The 23,585-nt window shown below is 24.0% G+C and overlaps 1 protein-coding gene across 1 annotated transcript; it reads left to right on the forward strand.

Annotated features, from left to right (window-relative positions):
- The first annotated feature begins 345 nt into the window (after window positions 1–345).
- On the forward strand, window positions 346–2,469 carry LOC112604051. The gene is made up of 4 exons (XM_025352917.1): window positions 346–358; window positions 826–974; window positions 1,136–1,198; window positions 2,257–2,469. The coding sequence occupies exons 1-4, from the start codon at window positions 346–348 to the stop codon at window positions 2,467–2,469; spliced, it is 438 nt and encodes a 145-aa protein (XP_025208702.1).
- Window positions 2,470–23,585: the final 21,116 nt, after the last annotated feature.

Genomic DNA, 23,585 nt, shown 5'->3' on the forward strand with positions numbered 1-23,585 from the left:
TTAAGTACTATATAGGGATAATATTGTGTTTTATATTAAATATATTTAATATATATATATTAACTTGAATAGTTGAATAATTAAGTGAATTATATTTTTTATTTAACAAGATTATACTAAAAATTTACATTAGAAAATTAGTGGTTTGATTTTATCCAGTCAAGTTTTTATCACTCCTAATATAATTAAACAACGTATCTTAAAACTTTAACAGCTTTAATTACAACATAAATAATATAATATTCAATTTATGATTATATAAATCGTATAAATATAATTATTAAAATAAAAAAAATAAAGTTTAATTCAATTGAAACAGATATGTTGCATACATAATGAATAATTATGTTAACATTCTGTAAGTACAACTCAAAAATCAAAGCTGATAGGTTATTTGAGGCTACTTCCTCATAAAGAATAATTATTATTTATTGCATTAAAATAGTTAAAATAGATCCTTAAAAGACAGTTATAGTTAATTATACAGCAATATTTTATAAAAACTATTAATGTTAATTTAATATAAAAATATTTAGAAAAAACACTGAAATTAATAATACAGAAAGAAGTTCTTCATTATCATTAAATCATCGGCTTATTTGGATACACGGAAAATCAAATACTCCTAAGTATAATAATAGTGAGTTGAATTATAATAATATAATACTATATTGTTCAACAAATATTAGCTACAATGTAATAAAATAATAATATATAACAACTTATGTAATGAGATAATCTAGTGGGTTTCTCAAGTTACAGTATTAGTATATAATTTGGAAATACTTAAATTGTAGAAATTCTATTCTTCAGTATATTTTTTAGCTTACAGTTATGATAAAGAAATAGATAATTTATCTAAAAATTCAACTAAGTTTAATAAGGAAACGGCAGATAATTTAAATCACAATTTATCGCAAGCAAAAAAAACTTATACAGTCATTAACATTTCCTTCGATGGATCATCACAAGAAGTAAGATAATATCATAAACTTATAGGTAGCTATTAAAAAAAGCTATTGATTAGTGTTATTTAATTATAAATATAAATTAATCTATTATTTTAAAATGTATTTAATTTTAATTTTTATATTCTATTAATATACTATAATGGTCTATTATACACTTATTTTAGAAAATACAAATTATTGATCAACCACAGAAAAAAGTCAATAGGAAGATTAAAGATCGTTATTTGGTAAGCAGTGAATACTTATGACAACTAATCAATTAAATACGATTAAAATATTAAATTTACTAAAAATATTTATAAATTATGACAATTTGAGACATTTATTACATTTTTACGAGAATCTCTAAGTTTGGACGTCGTAAATATAAATTGGTTTCCGTAAAGTTATATACAGATTTAGTTTCATGTCGAGTTCAAGTTTTGATTTTGAGTTTTAAAGATAGCCAAGTACAAAAAAAAAATTAAATATTCAAGTTAACAAAGACGAAAATTTAGTTTAGGTAAGTTTAATGTTGTGTATAAAGTGTGCTTAGATAAATTTTTATTGAATCGAATACCGAAGTACTTTGTACGAGTAATTAGTGGGATTAAAATCAAAATTTTGTTAAATGTAACTCGGGGATAATTATTGTGTTTGAGAGAAAAAGTGACGTTATTTGATTTGCTTTTGTTAAGTTTTACTTTCCAATTTTGACACTAGATTTCAATATAAGAAAAATTTCGATTGAAAATGATTGAATACGGTTGTTGGATTCTTATAAACTAAGAGAATTGCTTAATCATCAGCATATGTAAGAATATAATAGAAATAAGTGAGTTAATCAGTTGTAAAAATGTTGAATAAAAGAGGTGCTATAATTGCAACTTGACGAATATCGGCTCGAGTGATATATGTAGTTGAAAAGAGGAATTTAATTTGATGTTGTATTGAAAATCATTGAGGTAAGATTTGAAGTTCAAGAAGTAAGAAAAAACAGGAAGTAAAGTATTATTATTTTTAAAAGGGAGGCTTGTATTGCATACCTGATCAAACGTCTATATTACATCGATAATATAAAACATGCTATTGAAATTGAATACAATATGTTAGAATTTATAATAAACATTTGAGACTCGATAGACTCAGTGGGGCCCAATGTTCTTTTTAAGAAATAAAAATGATATTACAATAGGGAAATAACTTGGAAAGTACAAGTCACAATTTATTAAAACATATATATATATATATATATATATATATATATATATTGATAAAATAATTTGTTTTGTTTAATTTTCTGCAGAAAAGATTGAAGGACAATAATGATGATTGTTCTTTGGCACTAAAAAATAAACAAGATAATATTTCTTTAACTGATCAACATATGAAATCGTTAGACAACTCTTCACTAACAGATTGTACAAAGGATGTGATTCAAAATGAAAAAGACGATGAGTTTGACATAGTTTTTTTAAATAATCAACATCAGTTAGAAATCCAAACGATAAACATTTAAAGTTATTACAGGGGATACTTAGAATTTAGTCAAACAAACAATGAGATTTAAAAACAATAAATAATATTAATATATTGTTCACTTCTAGTAAATATTTAATATTTTATTAATTATTATAAACACTGAAAATATTTTTTAGTTATTACAGTAAATAAATTTTGTGTAGGTAGTAGGTATCTAAACATATTATATCATGAGCCATGACATAAATCAACTTTTGTTTATAAAAATTTCAAATTTATTTTAAGTTAATACATCTATTATTTAAATTTAAGTCTCAAAATTTAATATCTATTAAAATTGAAAATATTTTAATTTAACCTACACACTTAAATACAGAATATAATCGAATAAATTAATTTATACTTAATACGTAGGTATATATGGTTTAACACACCTAAACATAGAGACTACTACCTCAAAATTATTTGAAGTTTTTAACCGTAATTATTTATTAGTATTCAAATAGGGTTGTTGAGATACAGAACTAACGAAACGAAGCATACCCATGTATTTATCTTTTCCTTATAAAGTGAGTATTCATACTAATTTACTCACCTAATTCGATCATATATCTGCTAACTTTTGATAATCGTTTTACCGAGGTAAAGTGCACATAAATATGAGAAAACTAACATTAACTTATCCTAACTACAAACTTACTATCATATTTGGGTCTACATACTGGGAAACTTATTTGAAATATTAATAATTAATTGATTTAAGTATATATAATATAAATAACTTACAAGAGTCAATTTAAATGTGTTTAAAATATTTAAATATTAATTAATTAATATGAAATAATTTATTATAATAAAACTAATTTAACAGTACTAAAGAATAAAAGTTCACAAAGAAAAAATTGTTGCAGAGTTTTTGAAATTCGAAGTTTAGTACAATATCAATGCATTATAAAACTATAACGTTACCACATCGATAATCAACAATTATAACTTAATTAAAATGAACTATCACTGCTCTATATATACCGCCGAAGCCTCTGCTATCGTAAAAGCAGTTAAATATATATCAAATCAGGACAAGCAACAATGGTTAATCCTCACCAACTCACTAAGCATATTATCAAGCCTTCAAAACCGATTTAATCCTAGCAAAGTAACAGCAAACTTAGAAAATTCAATCAACGCACAAAAAAAAAAATGTTCTAATATGGATACCAGAACATACCAACATACAAGGAAACAAAACAGCGGACAAAGCAGCCAAGCAAATTGCACAATCAAACCAAACAAAAATACAAATACAAACCTACACCGACATCAAAAAAACAAATAAAAAACATATGCGCGATAGAATGGGAAAAATTACGGAAAAAAAAAATCAAAAACCTATTGAAATTAATAGAACAGCCCTCAAGTGGCCCTCAAACCAATAAAAAAAAAATGAAACAGTCCTTAACTGGTTAAGAATAGATCACACAAAAATGGCCAAATGTAAACTCCTAAATTAATAACCTTTTTATCTGAATCATCATTAAATGTAAGCTCCTACATCAATAACCTTTTTACATTTTTACCTGAAAAAATAGGATAATATAATTTAAATTCACGATTTTGAAATTAAAAAGCTCAAAAAGTTAAAAATGATTATAGCTTGAAAATAATATATATAATACAAACACTCGAATAGAGCGTGTTTATAAGATGTATGATTGGCTGGTTATATCTATATTATAATATTATATACTAAATTATAGGTTCATGTCGGCATTTGCAGTACAAAATGTTAATAGATCAGCGATAGTAATTAGTATGGCATCGACAAAACGCAAACAAACAAAAAAAAATTAAAAATATGAATTTATAGTTACTACAAAAAATAAAATATATATACAAGGAGAAATTTTACGTTTAAAGTTTATTTTAAAAATATACCTGTCATAAAAATAAACGTAAATTATTATTAGTTATAACTATTGTTTTTTATTAATTTTTATATTTTTCAAACAATTTTTGTTCTGAATTATAAGTTTATACTTTTGTATGATATTAATATATTATGTATTAACTTATTGCAAGACTGATATATTTTTATAGTAGTACAAGCAGTATCCTTTTTTATCATCTTTTGAATGAGTTAACACTATATTTTATAGGAGTTAACGCTATATTTTGTGGGAGTTAACACTATGTCTATGTAGGAGATTACATTGCATTTGTAGGAGTTTACTCACGATCTCTAAATGGTCAAAAAAGAACCACCAATTTGTACCATATGCGGAACACGAACAACAGTGAAACACATATTAATTGAGTGTTTTAAAACAAAGAGCTCAGGATAAAAAACGATTTGCCCTAACAATTATCCGAAATCATTGGACTTGACAAGGAATCAAACATAAAATTAATAAATTTTCTAAAAATGTCTGAATTATATAGTTTAATTTAATTAAATTTAACGTAGTAATATTTCGGAAAAAAAAATAAATAATTTGTGCCATTCATTTGTAATTTATTTTAACCACCAAGTATTTGAATACATCCATTCATATTTACCTTAAGAGATCATCAATAATCGGCTTTGAAGTTAATTTTACTACCTCTTAAATTTCAAGGTCACATACACGAAAATAAATATTAAGTATATTTTATTATTTAATCTTTATGTAATATTATATTTTGATGAAATGAGATTGCGTCACAATAAATCATTGACGTCTTACCAAAAATAGCAAATGAGTTTTTATAATATATATGTTTGAGTGCTGAATAATGTCTTTGTTATGAAACAAAGAATAAAAAATAAAAATAAAAATAGTTTTGATCGCTATATTAGAAAACGAAATATTACAAATAAATCTAATTATTAACCTTTAATAATAATGTTTTAAGCTTAAATTTTTAAAATACTTGTGAATGTTCTAATAAGAAATTCGTTTATCAAAAATAAAGGTAATTTAATAATATTATCATCGTGTATACATAAATACAATATATAATAATAAAATGTATCATTATATTTATTTTAAACGAGATAAAGGTTAAGAGATTCTGTACTAGTATTAGTTTGTTGAAAAATGGTCAACGAAAAACTTCTTAAAAATTAAATAAAGAAATTACTACTATACTAGAGCATAATAAAAATACACAGATAATATTTACTAAAATTTAACTTAAAAATTAATATTTATAAAAAAAATTAAACTATTATATACGCATATATTTTATGTCAATATTTACTAAGGGTAAAATATTTTTCAAACACTGTTGGTATTTAGATTTTATATAAGTATACAGGTAAATTACTAATAATTATCGTATAGGCTATAAGGGCTTCGACAAGACAATTCGTTTTACAATATGTAGTACACTACGAATATTAACAAAATGTACTATACATACCTAATAATAGTTTGAACAAATTAGAATTGCGTAGTTTAAAAACTTTTCAGATATTTTAAAATTATATTACCTTCAATTCTGTAGTATTCTTTTATCTGGTTATACAATGTAGGTTTTACATTATAATCGTACTAGTGCGAGTATTATTTCTCGTCTGCGGCGACTTTGGGGAAAAAAAGAATAAAATTATATTAATAAAAGACATCTATCCTATAAGTTATATCCAATGATGAATAACTTAATTCATACCATCAATATAAAACGCGTGGTAAACTGACAAGTTTTCAAGTCCCAATGTGACTTACGATCCATATGACAATGGGTCGTAAAGTTTTACGCTATCATTTCACTGTGTCTATCACGTATGTAACCAATAAATTGCTTTTATATATACCTACAATTCTTTTACTATAAATCCCTCAGGCTGATGTAACAAGAAAAAAAATCATTAGCAGCAGGCAATTGGATTTTAACATTTAGGACGCTAGCGTGTCAGTGATTTATAAAAAAATATAATATAATATGTGTAAAATATATTATATATACAAGGTTATTCGCTAACTAAGCCCACCCCCATACATTTATTCGAATTCCGATTTTTAGAATTTTTAAACACAATTTAGAACATATATTAAATTTGCCGAATTATTTTTTTTTTTTTTTGATTACTTAGAAATATGCTGTTAGAATATAAAATTTTGGTTTTAAAATAACAACCCATATTTCTATTGTAAATTATTTACCAATATGTTTTTATTTTGAATGCTTGCGTATCATTATCAAAAATAGGATAGTGTTTTTTGTATTATTTGACTTTGTGTACTAAGAATATTGGATTTAGAAGATATAGCCAAATGTAAGGTTTAAAAATTTGAAAATAATAGTAATACATTTTAATCGATCAACATTTATAATTGTTAAAAATGATCTAAATAAAATATTTACTATAAATTATACAATATTGCATATATTTTATATTTTTAAGGACTTTTATACTTAGTATAAACACTTTAATATTTGAGAAACTACTTCTTTGAATTTTAAATTAGATACATTTTTACATTTATTTATACATGTAAAAAAAAAAAATATCTATCAAACAATTTAAAGTAAAAAAGAAGGTTTTCATTTAAAAACAAATGTTTAGTTTGTATTATCACGAAACATTACTTAAATGGTACAAAAATCTCAATAATTTAAATAAATTAACTATTAAAGGATAAAATATAGGGGGTGAGCATGTTTGGTGAATCATCCTGTACCTATAGTTGTATACATAGATTTTAGAGTCGATACGCATATCGACATATAAAATCCATGTGTCACGTACATTGTCTTTATAATAATTTGTATTTGCACAAGTCGGACGCGTTTGTTGATCTACTATAACAATATACGTGGCAAATGTTGAACAAATACTCACAGCCGCGTGTTGCATGTGCACAAAAAACAATAACAACAATAGATAACTATGGTTTAAAGTTATATGTACAAATAAAATGTATTTTTAATGTGTAGATGCTTTTAGCGGAAAGTAATAATATTTGCATAAAATTTGATTGGAGTGTTAGATATAGAATAGTACGGAAGTGAGGATGGCGTTAGTGGTGAGTTGTATTTTAATATTCTAGTAGTAGTCTATCTTATTGAATTTACAGAATCCAAGATATGGTGTAACTAGAACAAACAGTAAATTCTGAAATTCCCCTGGACATAATGTTTTATGTAGTAAGGTGCTAGTTATATTAATTATATTAATATTATATTATTCACTTGATTTCTTAATAAACTATGTTAATAAATAATAATTTAACATACAACTTCTATGTATTACTATATGGCATATGATTACTATGTTTTGAACATTGAAATACTTTTTTATTTTTTTTGAAACCTTTGGAGGCAATTTCGATGTGAGTTGAGAATAGAAATGTATAAGATCATAACATTAATTTTGTTCTGTGTAGGTCAAATCAAACTTTATAGAACTTTATGCTAATAACTTATATGATTTATTTATATAATGATTTTCAAAAGGTAAATCTATAACATACTGTGAAAATATTATTATAATGATATAAAATAGATAATAACTCCAAAGAAACTATTAAATATTGAGAAGATACTGTAGTAATAGACAACTCTGATTTCAAAGTAACTAAAACCTATAAATACTTAGAAAAAAATCATCTTCAATTCTTATAACACAATTCTCAATAATTCAAATTTCTTCAATCCCAATGAATATTAATTAGAAAAACCCAGTTTAATTATTAGATTGATTTTTATTTACCTTTACTCATTAATATTTTTTATGAATAGAATATTATACATGTATATAATTAAAATAGATTTAAGTTGTGTTTTATACTTTGATGATGTATCAATTAATTAAATTTATAATATTATTTTATACTTCTAGGAAGAATTTAAAATAGAACTTGTTATATTCTGGAATTTAATTAGATTATTTGTCCACGTTAAATTCTAACTAATGACAACTTATTATTCAATAAATAAAACATAACCCATAGTATAATCACAAGGATGATTTAAAATTAAATTCATAAAATGCAATAGATGAAATTTCATTGAATATAATTATTGAACTCATCATCGCAAATATTTTAGAACTTTAAATCATCAGCAATTAATCCATCTTTTTACTCATACTATAAGAAAATCGGATAATACTATTTAAAAAATGTTTAATCCTACATTATGAGTTGTGCTATTTTAACCAGCTTTTAATCTATAATAATTGAAAAAAATATACGATATTATGTAAGCATAATAAAGGCAATCTTTAGGTATTACGTACATCTAATAATCAATTTGATGAATTGCGATTTACGAACTCAATCGTTATTTTATGTTCTACAGGGACAAACGACAGCACACTGTTACGCCGTCTATCAGATAATATAGTCACATCAGATACACTTTTGCATTACATTTTGCTAAGAAACAAGCCTAATGGCTTAAAAAAAAACTATGTGTTTACTTGTTAAATGCACTAAAAGTTGTCACATAATACGATAAACAAAGTTCTAAACCTAACAATATGATGAAAATATATAATTTATAAATAAATACCATTAATAAATACTAGACTAGTACCAACTAGTATTTATAATCAATTTAAATACTTATCAAGTAAATATTTAAGTGTAATTATTATTAATATAATTATTTAAGTGTAGATGTTATATGAATTAGTTAAATATATACTTACACATTATAATTTAGTAAGATGCCTATCTAGGGTACTGAAAAAACAATATATTATAATTTTATTATTATATAGATATATCACTTTTAATTTATTTTTAACACATTTTATAGTTCTTATTAAACACTAAAATGTTTATTTATCTATTGTATAAACGTTCCTAAATACTCCTAGATTATTATAATATAAGTAATGTAAGAGTATAATATAAATTAGTCAATAAAATAAATGCCATTTCATGATAATAATACTAAAAATATATTTCCAATGTACATTAAAATGTTTGCATAAATACTGAATTCTTGTATTTTTTAATAATAAATTGTAATAAATCATTTTTATTTTATTAGTTACAATATTATGTTGTGTAAAAGAGAAAAAATACTGATGTATTTACGTATCCCATTAACTGTAAATATAAATGAGCTTATTGATTAAAAAATTCCTTCTTTAAGCAAACTATGTAGGTAATAAAGAGATAAAAGAGGATAATATTCGTTCAAATTGTAAAACCCTATAAAAAAATGTTATAGTCATGTCATTTTACGATTATTTAAACGATAATGTTTTTGACTTAAAAAAAAACTATTGAATATAAACATAAATATATATATATACCATGTGTTCACCAATTTAGGGAACATCGAATTTCTCAGCTGGATTAAATTGGAATACATCGTTTTTTTTTTTTATAAACTAGTGGTATATAAATATACATTTATAGATAAATTTCAAAATTTTCATCATTTCGGTTTGCGCATGAGCAATAAAAATATTTTTATTTGAATAGCAACAACTATTTTAAACTCCATATTATTCGGATAGGCCTATTTTTTTAAAGTAATTTTGATGCATCAATTATGGTTCTAAATTGAAAATTGACCGAATAAAAGCCATTTCTTTTTTAATAAATAAATACATTTTTACGGTTAATTTAAGTGCATAAAATCATTTATAATTATTTATTATCGATTAATAGTTGGTGATCACACGGTATATATTATTAGAATATAAAAAAAACCTAATTTTTTAATTTTTCTATGTAAACAGATTCACATAGACAATTTTTAGATGGGATTTTTTTTTGAAAAACCTTTTTTACTGATATAATAAACTTATTGACTATTTTGAATAATTTAATACAACCTAGATATTTTAGATTTTGAGTGGAGTGATTAATGTATTTGATTTTTTTGTGTTCAATGTGGCCTTCAAGAACAGCAAAATGCTTCAAGCTTCAAATTCAAAGGTGTCTTTTGGTTAGAAAAATGAATCTATTTGATACTTCCGCGAAAGTAAAAATTAAAAAAACTTAAAAAAAGGGATGTAGTTAACTGCTCTGCTATACAGAAAGAGACCAATGAACTTCGTCATAGAGTAAAAAAATATTAATAATGTTCAATTTGATCTGAAAGTTCTGAAAATAAAATTATGTATATAAAATTTAATAATAAATGTAAAAATTTCAAATTTCTATGACAAATATTTTAAATTACAATAAAAATAACAATATTTTTATTTATCATTTAATATCTAATTTCGATCAAACTTGAATTCAAATGTCTATTAAAATAAATAAATTATGTACATAAGTTCATATTGTATATTTTTTATTTTTTTATTTCAATATGGAGTATTTATGAGGAATCTTGAATTAATTTTTTTAGATTTTGCCTTAAAAAATAACTTTTTTTACACCTGCTACACAATAGTAGGGGTGCAAGTGCTTCATCATATATTGTTATTTTATAGTTGCTAATAGATATATGAAATGTTTTCAATTTTTATTATTATTTTAGCTATCTTGGAAGTTGAACACATATGATTGTTCAAAAATACTCAAGCAAACACGTTTAATAGACATTTGAAGTTAAAATTTTAACGTAGCTGAAATTTAAAATAAAAATAATATTTTTAGTCATTTTTTTACAATTTAAATAATAAGTATTTTATAGGAAATTGAAATATTCCGCCACTTCATTATTTATTTTACTTATTCAAAAGAATTCTTAAAATATTTAGATATTTATACTACGAACCTATACACACTGTTCACAGAATGTCGGTATTGACTAATACATGGGTGTACTAATTGTAGTTACTAATATTATATAAAATTATATATTATTATGATTACTATACAATACATGCGATTTTCTTCTGCCACACATTATTTTGAACTTACTTTATTACCAATAGAAAAATAAATTACTCATACCAATATTTATATAAAGTAATATATATATATATATTATCATATAAAGAAAGTTTTATAATAAAAACAATAAAAAAATGATCATGTATCTTTCTTTAATCTTAATAATTTATCATCAGTTTAATAATAATAATGATAACTGATAAGTATCTAACTTGTATCTATTTAATACTTAAAATGCATATAAATTGTAATTATAACTGTAATTAGTCTGTTCTGAATATGTCCCGCCTACAGTCAAAAAGTCAAAATTTTATTTTCATTTAATCCGATTCTTATCCCATTCGCAACTATTATTTCTAGATAAATTTTATTTTGTTAGTTTTTTAATTTAATTCAAAACTTAAATATTCATCTAAAGTTGTGGTCCATATGCGTCAAGGTATACGTGAGTATTCACGTTTTATTTCTTCTGTTGGTTCAATAAACACATCTGTTGCAGAAGCATTTATGCAAATTAAAATATTATGAATTATTGCATATCACAAAATCTTGTATAAACCAGTGTTTCTCGACCTTTGTTAAATGCCGACACACAATTAAAATATTTCATACTTCACTACATACAATAATAAAACAAGAATAATGGGTAATATTTAATTTTGATCGGTAATATAAAGTAAAATTTGTCGATAACAGATAACTTATTTTTAATCATCATATAAATTACATCAAATACTTATTATTTTTTTGTAGTTCATATTAAAAATGTGAAAAATGAACGGATATTTTATAGTTATTTTCGTGACAAATTTGAACTATTCGGCGACTTATTTGTTGAGAAACACTAACATAAACGACACTGTTTTAATCATTTTAACAATACTAGGACATAGCTTTTTTTGATAATATCTTAACAGCTTACTGACAACTTTTAATCATCTTTTTTTGCTACTTTTTACGAAAGACAATAAACTAAATTAATAATCAATACTTAATGGCTAGTTTCAAGATTTTTTTATTTTGCTTATAAGAGTATAGTTATACATCGAATTTTTTAACTAAAATTTAATTAATTGTATAATTTACAAAATTATATAGTTACGTTTTTTTTTATTTACATCACAATAAAGTGCATTTTAAGAGATTACAAAATAACTTGTATTATAATTGAGTATACGTAATAATGTTGACGATGCGTAACTAAAATTGAAAATAATATTTTTATATACCTAGTTTATTTATTATCATTAAAAATACTCATCATTTTTTAAATGACAATTAAAAAGATTTAATGAATAAAAATAAAAAAATATAACGAATAAATACATTTTATAGAATATAATTTCATTTTACATTAATTGGTCTGGGGTTAAAGTGGTGGGACGCGGGTGGACTTAGTCCCCCTACCTTTGATGGTGGTTAAAAAGCGTCTTTTTTTAACACATTTTTCGTAAGGTGCGCTGGAATGCTCCAATTATAAACAAATATTAATCAATTAAAAATTCTGTTGAAATCTCTACTGTTTTTTTTTTTTTTTTTTATAAAAGATCACTACTATTGTCAAGGTTTAATATTTGATATTTTTTGAATTCATATTTTCTTTGTCGTGGTAGAAATTCATCATACATAATAATATATATTATACCTAATCCCTCTTCCACATAGTCTGTGTACCATGTTACTTTGAGTTTTCATGAATGTGCCGTGTCTTGCACTAAATAATATTGAAAATTAACAAACAACAAAATGTATATATTGTATTCAAATGCATAAACTCTCTTCCGTTCCCCGTTGTCGTGATCAGATGGTATAATGTCAAAAATCACATTTAAAAGTTGTCATGCCTCAATAGCGACTAACGGTAATCCACATGCATTTTACATTTTTACTTAAACAATATACTGAAATAATCTAAATTATAGCCACACACAAAAACAATATTGGTTGTTAATTATTTATGTTTAATTGCATAATTTTTAATTGTAAATATACCTATTTTCTTATGATTGATTTTTTATTTGAAATTTTAAAATATTTCTTATATTAACAATATTTATGGTTTATACTAAATCATACACATTGGTAATATTTAAAAATAAATTTATTATTAAATTACATCTAAAAATAAACTAAGCTTAAACGTGTTTTTTATCGTGATCTTTAAATAAATATATCATTTTTAACAAAATAATTGCTAACCATTACTATTTTTTATTTCATACTAATTTATTATAATACATAATATATACTACCGTAAATACCTAATATGGGATTAATAGGCTGCTTATTATTTGCTTGGTTTTAAATTGAATGTAACAGTAGTTAGGTGAGGACGGTTAGGTAGCTTACTCACACCTGAATATAAATTAATACCTATGTAATAATATACACTTACGGGAGATGATATACATTCAATCTAAAAAAAAAAATCATGTATTTCAAACTTTCAACATTTATTTATTAACACAGAATAAATGTCACGGAAATATGTCGCTATCGGTCGCGGGTCGTCACTTATTATAATATAGTTCTTACTCTAAATACCACGGGGTTTCGGAGCTATTTTATAGACTACTGATACCGGTTCTAGAATATTCGTGAGTAGCGATACGTGCGATAACACTCGAAAATTCTAGATTCTAGAGTCTAAACTATTCTAGTACGTTCTCAAAAATAATATAATAAATATGTTAAAATTTTTAACGTTGAATATATTACTTATAAACATTCAAATACTTTATAAAATTAACTCGAGTGTTACAATTTAAACTTCATACAAATATTTTCGATTTGTAAATTATAAATACTGAATAATAATATTTAAAATTTGATTTTATACTTTAAAATACGTATACAATTACCATACAGTTTATATTATATATATTGTATTATGCACCATCCAATAGCTAATTTATGAGCTTATACGATACGGATTTTTGGCCTTGACTACGGTATAAATTAATTATTCTGCATAATTAATATACTATTAAATTGAAAATGCGGTTGGTACTGTTAAATCTCCCACAGTAGTAGAGTATCCATATCATACAGTTTAGATAACCTAACAGCCTGGGATAAATTGCCTCTTGCCAGGTGTTTTAAATCGTTTAACTGCCTTTTAATGAAATATAGAATTTTTAAAATTGTATATAGGTACATTTCCTAGTTGAACAATTTTCAAAATATTTAAGAACAATTACCTATATACGTATGTGTAATAATCATGTTGATTATTTATTTATTTTAAATAATTGGAATTATTAAAAACTTTTGATAATTGGTATATTATTTATAAAGTACATGTTGGTAAATACTTAATTCAAATAGATAATTTAAGATAGGTAGATTGTCTAATATTTTAAATTAATAACACATCATCAATATGTTACACATAGTATTATACAATTTTAATAATGACTTAAATGTTAATATATCTTTACCGAAAACAACAAAATACACAAAATTACGTAATTCTGGGAGAATCGCTAAGTATATTACGAGTTAATTAATTTAATACTACTTATTTTATTATTATTATTATTATTTAAAATATTACATACAAATTAAAGTTATTTAATATACTATAAATTCACATAAATCTAAAATTAATAAGTAATAATTATTATAATCAAAAATTGACATCTATTGGAAAATTTAAATATTATACATTATGATTAGAGGCGATGTGTAGCAAAAAATCCTTCTACATATTATAATATATATTTAAGATTTAAATTACCTTTTCTATAAAAATAGTTACCCCAAAACTTAGCATTTTAAATAATTGACTCTTATTTTTGTAAACTAAAAAATGGCTATTATAATTATTTTAAATTTAAATGTTTGTAATTGGTTACTAAAATTGAATACTTAATGGTTATTCGAGTAGCTATTTTTATTATTATTAAAATTTAAATATTATTAGAATCTAAACGAAGCTATGAATGTATTAATTTTAAAATGAGGTATTTATTTTTTTTTATCTGTATGCATAATAAGTAGTTGATTTTCAACTTTAAAAACGGTTATGAATTCCAACATTTTTATGAAATAACTATAAATTAATAAAAAAACAGGAAACATTATGTGGAACCAGTTTTCGAAAATAAGTATAGATTTTGTTGTTTAGGTATAACTCCAAAACGAATAACTTTAGATACTTGAAATTTTCACACAATATTTGTATTAATGTTTCTTACTGATAATATTTTGACTCTGTATGAGCTATTTATAGACATATTAAATTTAAAATTTAAATCTTAGTTTTTTTTTTTTTTTTTATAAATACTGATAACAATTTTATCCCTGAGTAAAAATGCTTGAAAATTTAAAAGAAGGTTCCTTACAAATTTTTTATTTACCGATTATTAAAAAGTATCGAAAATGTATTGTTGTAAAATTGTTTTATGAGTGTTTAAATTATATATATATATAATATATACTATTACTTATGATAATAATTAAATACGAATAATATAATAAATACGATGTTTTAGGGAAAATTGAATGACTTATTGACTTACCACTAATATAAAAATAAATTACTTTAATAGCTGTATCTAAAAACTTGTTGAGAAATATATTCAGTGAAATATGCTGGCATAACCTCTCCGTTCCATATGGTTTTTCCTGTACAATTAATATCCATAGGTTTGATGCCTCACGGTCTCAACCGTATTCCGTGTATTAGCACCAAGTGCCAATTACGTGGTACGGAGGATGTTCAGGACCCCGCGTCTACAAATGGCCGACGAACTCCGCGGGAGGCTGTTACCACGTACCGTAAAAGTTTCCACCGACAAGTCCCGATAACTGCCGGTTAGGGTGATACCGGCTCCACAACGAAATAATACACCGCACGAAAACCACACAGTCGACCGCGGTTCGCTTTCGGAGCTCGGAACCATGTCCTGGCGTGACACGACCGCTGGGTTAACCTCCGACCCCGTGCTACCATTTTGGACACGTTTAGCTCCGCTAGTATCATCGACGGCCTAGCCCGTGTCGTCGCGTCAAAAGTACGTCTGAGGTCGACTACGCGTCGAAGCGGCTCCGGTTAACCGCGCGCAGCAAACATACTTTATCCCGATATCCCATGTGTGCGATAACCGATCATTTTTTTTTTCTAAATAATAATTAAACAGTTCATCTTATCTCTATGTAATAATTAAAAATTAGAGGTGAATACAATATCCGGAGGGACCCGAATACCCAGAATGCAAATTAATTTTATTTTAGTTATATCGAGTAAGATATATAACACGGTTCATGGAATAATAAAATTATTATACTGTCGTACGAACTGGTTTGTTTGCGGGACGACAATAATTACCGCTACCTGGAAAAATAATCGTAAATAAAATTAAAGTCAAAAATAAATTCAATGAGTGATAAAAATAATTGTATGTTTTCCAATCACCCGGAATACTATAGGAACACGTTATATACATCTGAGAATATTTTATAATAATTAAAGGGTCTTAAGTTATTAGTTATTACCGTTATTGTAACAAGTAACGACAACCATAACAATATTATAGTGCAAGTTCGACGACGTTGTACTTTCGGGAAAAAAATAAATACCAACACAAAAAAAAAAAAAAAATAGACGAAAATAAAAACCAATTATATCCTTAGTTTCTTGAGATAGTATCTGATCGCCTACAATAGATTTCAAAACGTCATCTACTCATCTCATCGCTAATCGAAATTATGAATCGTTGGAGGTTGGAGTGAACGTTATGGTGTTGTCTGTTGTTGCCTTTTGACGGGTAGTCGACATCGGCGATCAGGGCAATGTTTTTGATAATGTTATAGACCGTGTGCTAATTGCCGGCTTCCGCTGTAATTGGTTGAATGTTGTCGGCCGGACAACCGTTGCGCAGCCCACACACTCATTGCTGGATTCCGGACTCCGGAATCATGGGAGACGTTGGAGAATCGTCCACGGTGCAAAATTCACCTACCCCCTCCACCCAGTGCCATCTACGTATATGAACAGTCATAACCGGATAAGTAGAGGAGAAGAGACCGACATTGGCATCGCCACGCTCGCGTCAGTCGCATTGGTGGTACGAACGCCGACCGCTCCAGGACGAAAAGAACCTTCCGTTGCTGTTGTTGGAAGCAGAATTAATTTTACGTGGCTGTCTGCGGTTGCTTATTCATTATTCACGACTACTCTGTACGCAGGACATGCCCCGATCCGCAACCTGGGGATGCAATATATTTCAGCCGCGAAACCTCAGTGGCGCAGAAGCGACTGTTGAATTTATTCAAACTTGTTCGCGATTGGCCATGGTTTCTCTAGATAGGTTATTCGTATACAATGATATTAAATTCAAATTTAACGGCATCCATCAGAGTGACTCACTCGATATCATCTAATTTACATCAAGAATTCAAGACAATACCCACTTGCCAATGTTTTTTTTTTTTTTTTTTTAAATTTAATACATAAGATAAACTAACATCACAATAAGTAATTGCAATTATTCTATAAACGAATGACATTTTGTATCTCTAAGATATTTTATCTTCTAAGAGAAATTATTGTAATAAATTAATTTAGATTTTTTTCTATGTACATATAAAATAATACATTCTATTTTGCTATTTAAATCAAATATATTATACTTGAAAATAAAATTGTTAAATAGAAAAACTAAAATTAATATAAAATTAATTAATTGTTTATAACTATACCGGAAATAAATACTAAGTTCAAAATGTCTAAAAATATAACTTTTTTTTTTTTTTGCTGCCGGAGTTTTCCCTATGTAAGAAAACACAAGGATTCGGTAGTTGTAAAAACAAATTTATAAATATATTATAAATCTCATGAGACTGAAAAAAGGCCCTCTACTTGTCAAACTATGTTTACACAGTTACGGCCATGAAGGCAACAAGAGGTCTGATGCTGGGATGCGTAATTCAATTTTCTCTTATTTCCCTTCTCTACAGGATGACTCGAAAATAACCAAATGAACGAGATCCGTTTACGAATAAGGACCGCAGGAATTAAAATTATTCAATGGAAATGAAATTGACATTGATGTACAATAGGTTTGGAATGTGAATAATTTAGTAAGTGCATATAAACTCAATATAACCGGATTAAACACGGTAAAAAGCATATTATGACTTTAATTAATTCGATTATAAACAATGCTAGTTTGAAACAGTGATTCGCTCGATTAAGAGAATTTTATATCATGTAAAAAATATAATATAATAATAGGTTTAGATTTTTGTTCCTACTAAATCTATAAATTTTAATTTAAATAAAAACCCTTTAAGATATGTAATAAATCATATTACGTTTATTATATACATAGTATTAAAAACTAGAATATATATACAGAATTTAAAACTACACATGTTATATTTTAATTTAAAAATTATTTACTGTTATAAGACTATAATATAATATCAAAAAAAAAAACAAAATTATAAGTTTATGTTTAACAAAATAAGTACACAATTATTGTTTAACTACTATTATAAAACAACAAAAGATACGATTGAACTAATTGTGGTCTAACCAAAAAATTATACTAATAATTAAGTTTTATCACATTATATACATTTACCTCAAACCATTCCAAGTTGCAAACAAATTTCAACAAGATATTCATAATGTTTATTTTTTTATTATAGACGTTTTAATTTAAAATTTAAATAGCTTTATAAATTTATAATTGTTTTTCATATTCAATGACGTATCACTGAATTGAAATTTAATATATCAATTATAGTAAACTCAGCGAAGAGATCAAAACTCGACATCTGTATTTTACATTTTTACATCAAAGCAACTTCTCCAGTTTTTTTTTTTTTTTACTAGTTATTTATAAATATAATTGTACGTTAATTATTTCTTATAAAGTATAACTTACTTATGTCATGCAAATTTAAAAATGTAATTTCTGCTATTACCTGTAACTTCAAACTTCAAATCATAAAACACACTTTAGTTTGTCATAACCTATGAAGTCTAGCTATTTATGTAACGATCAGATTATTACATTATTATATACATAAGTAAACAAGCATATAAATATAAAACATTTAATCATAGTTACAATCAAAATATAAATTAGTTTGAGTCCCATGCCTTTCAAAATCATTACTATTTAAATAAATAGAATCAACATATTATATTTATGATATTTTCACCAAGATTAAAGTATATTCTATAGATAGTTTTTATGTATGATTTTCGATAATCATAACTTCTATATCACGGCGATCTCTTTCCCTCTCTATCTCTCTCTCTCTCTCTAGGTTAGGTACATATACATTATATATAATGTCTATACATACATATACATCTGAGGTTGACAAGGCTATTCCTGAGCCCCACAAAAGGATAGAAACTCAAACGAAGCAAGTCCACAATAGATTTTACTTTTCATCTAAATGGGCGGGGTATAGGAATATGACACCGATGATTTATGTTTGCGCAATATCAACAGTACACATACGCATACAGCATATACTTACATATATACGGATGCGATTTCCTCTTTCAAAAGGGTTATCCATTGTAGACAAATTCCCGCCCCAAAAACTCATCTACACTACGTATAAGTATATAGTATAATATCTTATATTATTTTATTGTAAATTTGTACGCGATAAAAAAAAATGCATAATTATATTCAATTTTATTGTTTGTGAACACTGTTGGGCGTCACATTTTTTTATTACTGTTTTGTGAAATAATACATAAATCAGTTGTGTCTAATGTACAATAATTTGTAATCTTTTTTTATTTATTTTTATTTACAGGTTCTTTTTAAGTACAAAAGAGCTCAACGTGCATCAATATAATAATATGTACTCTTTTTTTTAATAAGGTTTGTTTTATTTTTAATACAATTTTTATAATTTCCAATTTTGTCTAATATTTTTGAATTTTGAGTAACAACCATAGTCTATAATGAATGAAAATCTTCATTAAAATTTAATGCATTTAAAAGGTCTTTTGTTAAAGTTTTAAACCTTTTATTTCATGAAAAAAGTTATAAGGACTGAGAATGACAGCCGATGGGTATATTATAATATGGCAATACTCAACTTTCAATGTTTTTAAATTATATTCGTTTAGACATTTTTGAATACTTTTATTCGTTTTTAGTAAATGTCGAGTCTTAAATATAAATATATATATTTTTTTAAATAAACGAATTAAATTTAATACTAAAAACAAACCTGCAGAATATTACTTAAGTTTAGATGCCTATACTGTTGTATTATTATTATTACGATGTAATATTTTCCATATTGTATCACTTTGCATATTTATGATACAAATATGTATTATATTATACAAATATTATTATACTTAGTATAGAACCATGTTATTTTGTGTGCAATATTAGTTTTAATTTTTAATTTTTGTATTTTGCTTTTATAAAATGTAAAAGATAATAACAACATGTATTTTCAATATTATAAAAATAATGTCAATTTATGCAGTACTAATGATTATCATTAAAGTGAAAAAAAAATGAATTTATAAAAAATATTTCTTGTCACATTTATGTGGTCTATTTAATATAAAACAAATTTTATTTTTATAAGCTACAGTTTAAGATCCTAATATTTATTAATAGTTACAAGGCTCGTATATTACATAGAAAATTACTATATTTATATTGTTTGCACATCAATAAAATATTAAGATTTTATTTTTATTCAAACTTTTTTTAATTTTTGCTTAATCCGTATTATATTAATACGTAATATATTAATCAATAATTTTTAACTATTTTATTATATTGTTATTTTCATAATTCCTTAACAATTTTATCTCATTTATATTTTATAATCGAATATATTATGTTTTTGTAATATACCTATCTAAATACTTTTACTGCACAAATTAATAATTTAAACAATCTAAATTGAATTGGTAAACATCTGATAAAATATTTATAAATTCACAAATATCTTCATACTTATACATTTACGTTTTGCCTTTTATATCAACACCTCTCCCACTCTTCTACTTATAAACTTGTCAAAAAATAATTTAAATAAATATGTTAAAATACATTTTTTTATAATAATTCAATTTTTGAAATAATTATATAAATTTTGGAAAGAATAGAAGTGTTAAAGGAAAAATTAAATGAAGAAAATAAAATTTAAGCATAAAATATTTATTTATTTAATTTTTAAATTTAGTCATACGGGAATAATAATTTAAAATATTATTTAAAAAGTTGAAATATAAATAATCGTAAATAATACTTAAATTTTATTTATAATTTTATTTCTTTTAATTTGTTTATAATTGTATTAAGTTTAAAATTAAAGTAAATTAATAAAATAAAATACAAATTTATATCAACTTATTCGAAACTTTTTAAAAAGTTTGATACGCAATCGAATAGTATATTTTTGGAACATTCAATAAGTTTTTCTTTGTAACTTATTACTCATTTTATATTCTAAGCATATACTGAATACAATATATTATATTTCTTATAAAGAAAATATATTGTGATATACTGGTATTTTAAAAAACAAACCATTACAAAGTGTGGAGCTTTATGCAAGTCAAAAAAAAATATTTTCTCTATATACAGAACACCACTTATTTATTACTATCGTTATGATATATTTAGAACGTATTATTTTAAAATCGAATTGAAAATTAATATATCATGTTTAGCTCTTAAAAATATCACAGTAAAATTATTTATGATTCTTTCTAACTGCCGTACATAATTATTATTCATTACAAAATTTAATATAATATGTAGGTAAAACTATCGATTCACAAACTTATTCTCAAACCAACTTAAGCATTAATTTATTTATTATATATAATTAAATCACTCAAATTACGATTTTCAAATATAAAATACAACTAATGCGTTTTAAAATTGTCCAAGTTATTTTATGTTTAGCTTAGTTTACAATTCTTTGTCATTTAATGTTTTGATAATTTAATAATAAACAAATAATGAAACAATATTTGTCTAGTTTCTACACAAGAAAAACTTTTTGGCATAAATTATTCATCCTTTATTTTATGCTATTGCCATTTGTTCATAAGTACATATAGTTGCAAAATAAATTATAAATATATTATTTTTTTGTAGATTTTATTAACAAAAATGTTTATCAGTATATGAGAGTGAAATATATATAGTAGTTTCCATTAAATTATGAGGTGAAATTTTAGTTTCACGAAAACATTGTTTGTGTATTATATTTATAATTACATAAAAAATAAATGTTTTTAATCACAGTTTAAAAACAATTTAATATTAAAATTAAAAGTTTAATTTAATTTAATTCCCAGTTATAGAAGAAAGAGAATTATTAAAACTATAATAATAAATTCTACAAAAGACCACAATAATTAGTTTCAAAAAAAATTTTATTTTAAACTTTGAAACAATTATAATTAAAATATTGTCTTGAAAATAAGGTTTATGTGTGATGTAATATTTTATTTTCCTTTAAAAAAATTTCATATTTTCATTAAATTAAAAAATCGAATAATATACTAAATCAATAAGATTAAATAGATTATTCATTGAAATATTAATTGAATAAATGTACATCAAATAACACACTGAGGAAGTTCTATGTAATGCATTAACTTTGTATAATCCTCGTTCATTACAAAATTATAAGTTTTTTTTTAGTCAAAAATTTAATTTACACTTTTTGCTCGAATAATTTAAATAAACAAAAAATAATAGATACATATAAAGAAACATTTAAAATAGTCTATCAGTCTATAATATGAGTATTATAAATGATTTAGAACAACATGGTTACTTTAAATAGTTTTATTTTTGTGTTCTTAACAAAAATGAATTATAATTAAGAGTTGTAAAATGTATAAAAATTCTAAAATTAAAAAAAAAATTGTAATTGTATTTGATCATTATTTTACTTAATTTTGTTTTTAACTTGAAAATGTTCATATTTAAAACCAATATTTTTTTAACTTGATAAACATATTTGAAATTTTAAGTTAAAAGATAAAATATGATTTTATTGAACTGACAATTACATTTATAACTTAGAATTACAATTAATTCAAATTTTTCGTCAATTAAACACTAACATTAACATACATTTTTTTTCTATATAAGCTGTTTTATCACTTACCAAAAGCCTCTTTTCTCAACTTCATCCTGATGAGTTTAAGCCCCAAAATAATATTTTTGAATTAGTTTTTATATTAGTATATTATTTTCATATAATGAAATGTAAGGTTGAACAAAATATTATTTAAAGAGGTCAATGATTGAAAAATGTAACTCCAATTTGTTATTGCTAAAGAAAAATATGAGAAATGACAATACTCATTTAGAATAATAAATAATAT

Source organism: Melanaphis sacchari, unplaced genomic scaffold (genome assembly GCF_002803265.2).
Source record: "Melanaphis sacchari strain LSU unplaced genomic scaffold, SCAv2.0 Contig118_pilon_pilon, whole genome shotgun sequence".
NCBI lineage: Eukaryota > Metazoa > Arthropoda > Insecta > Hemiptera > Aphididae > Melanaphis > Melanaphis sacchari.

What these genes read in the sequence shown, in the direction of transcription:
- LOC112604051 (XM_025352917.1), top strand. An exon ending in TCGATGGATCATCACAAGAA is followed by an intron (nt 975 to 1,135) that starts GTAAGATAATAT and finishes CACTTATTTTAG; the next exon opens with AAAATACAAATTATTGATCA. An exon ending in AGATTAAAGATCGTTATTTG is followed by an intron (nt 1,199 to 2,256) that starts GTAAGCAGTGAA and finishes AATTTTCTGCAG; the next exon opens with AAAAGATTGAAGGACAATAA.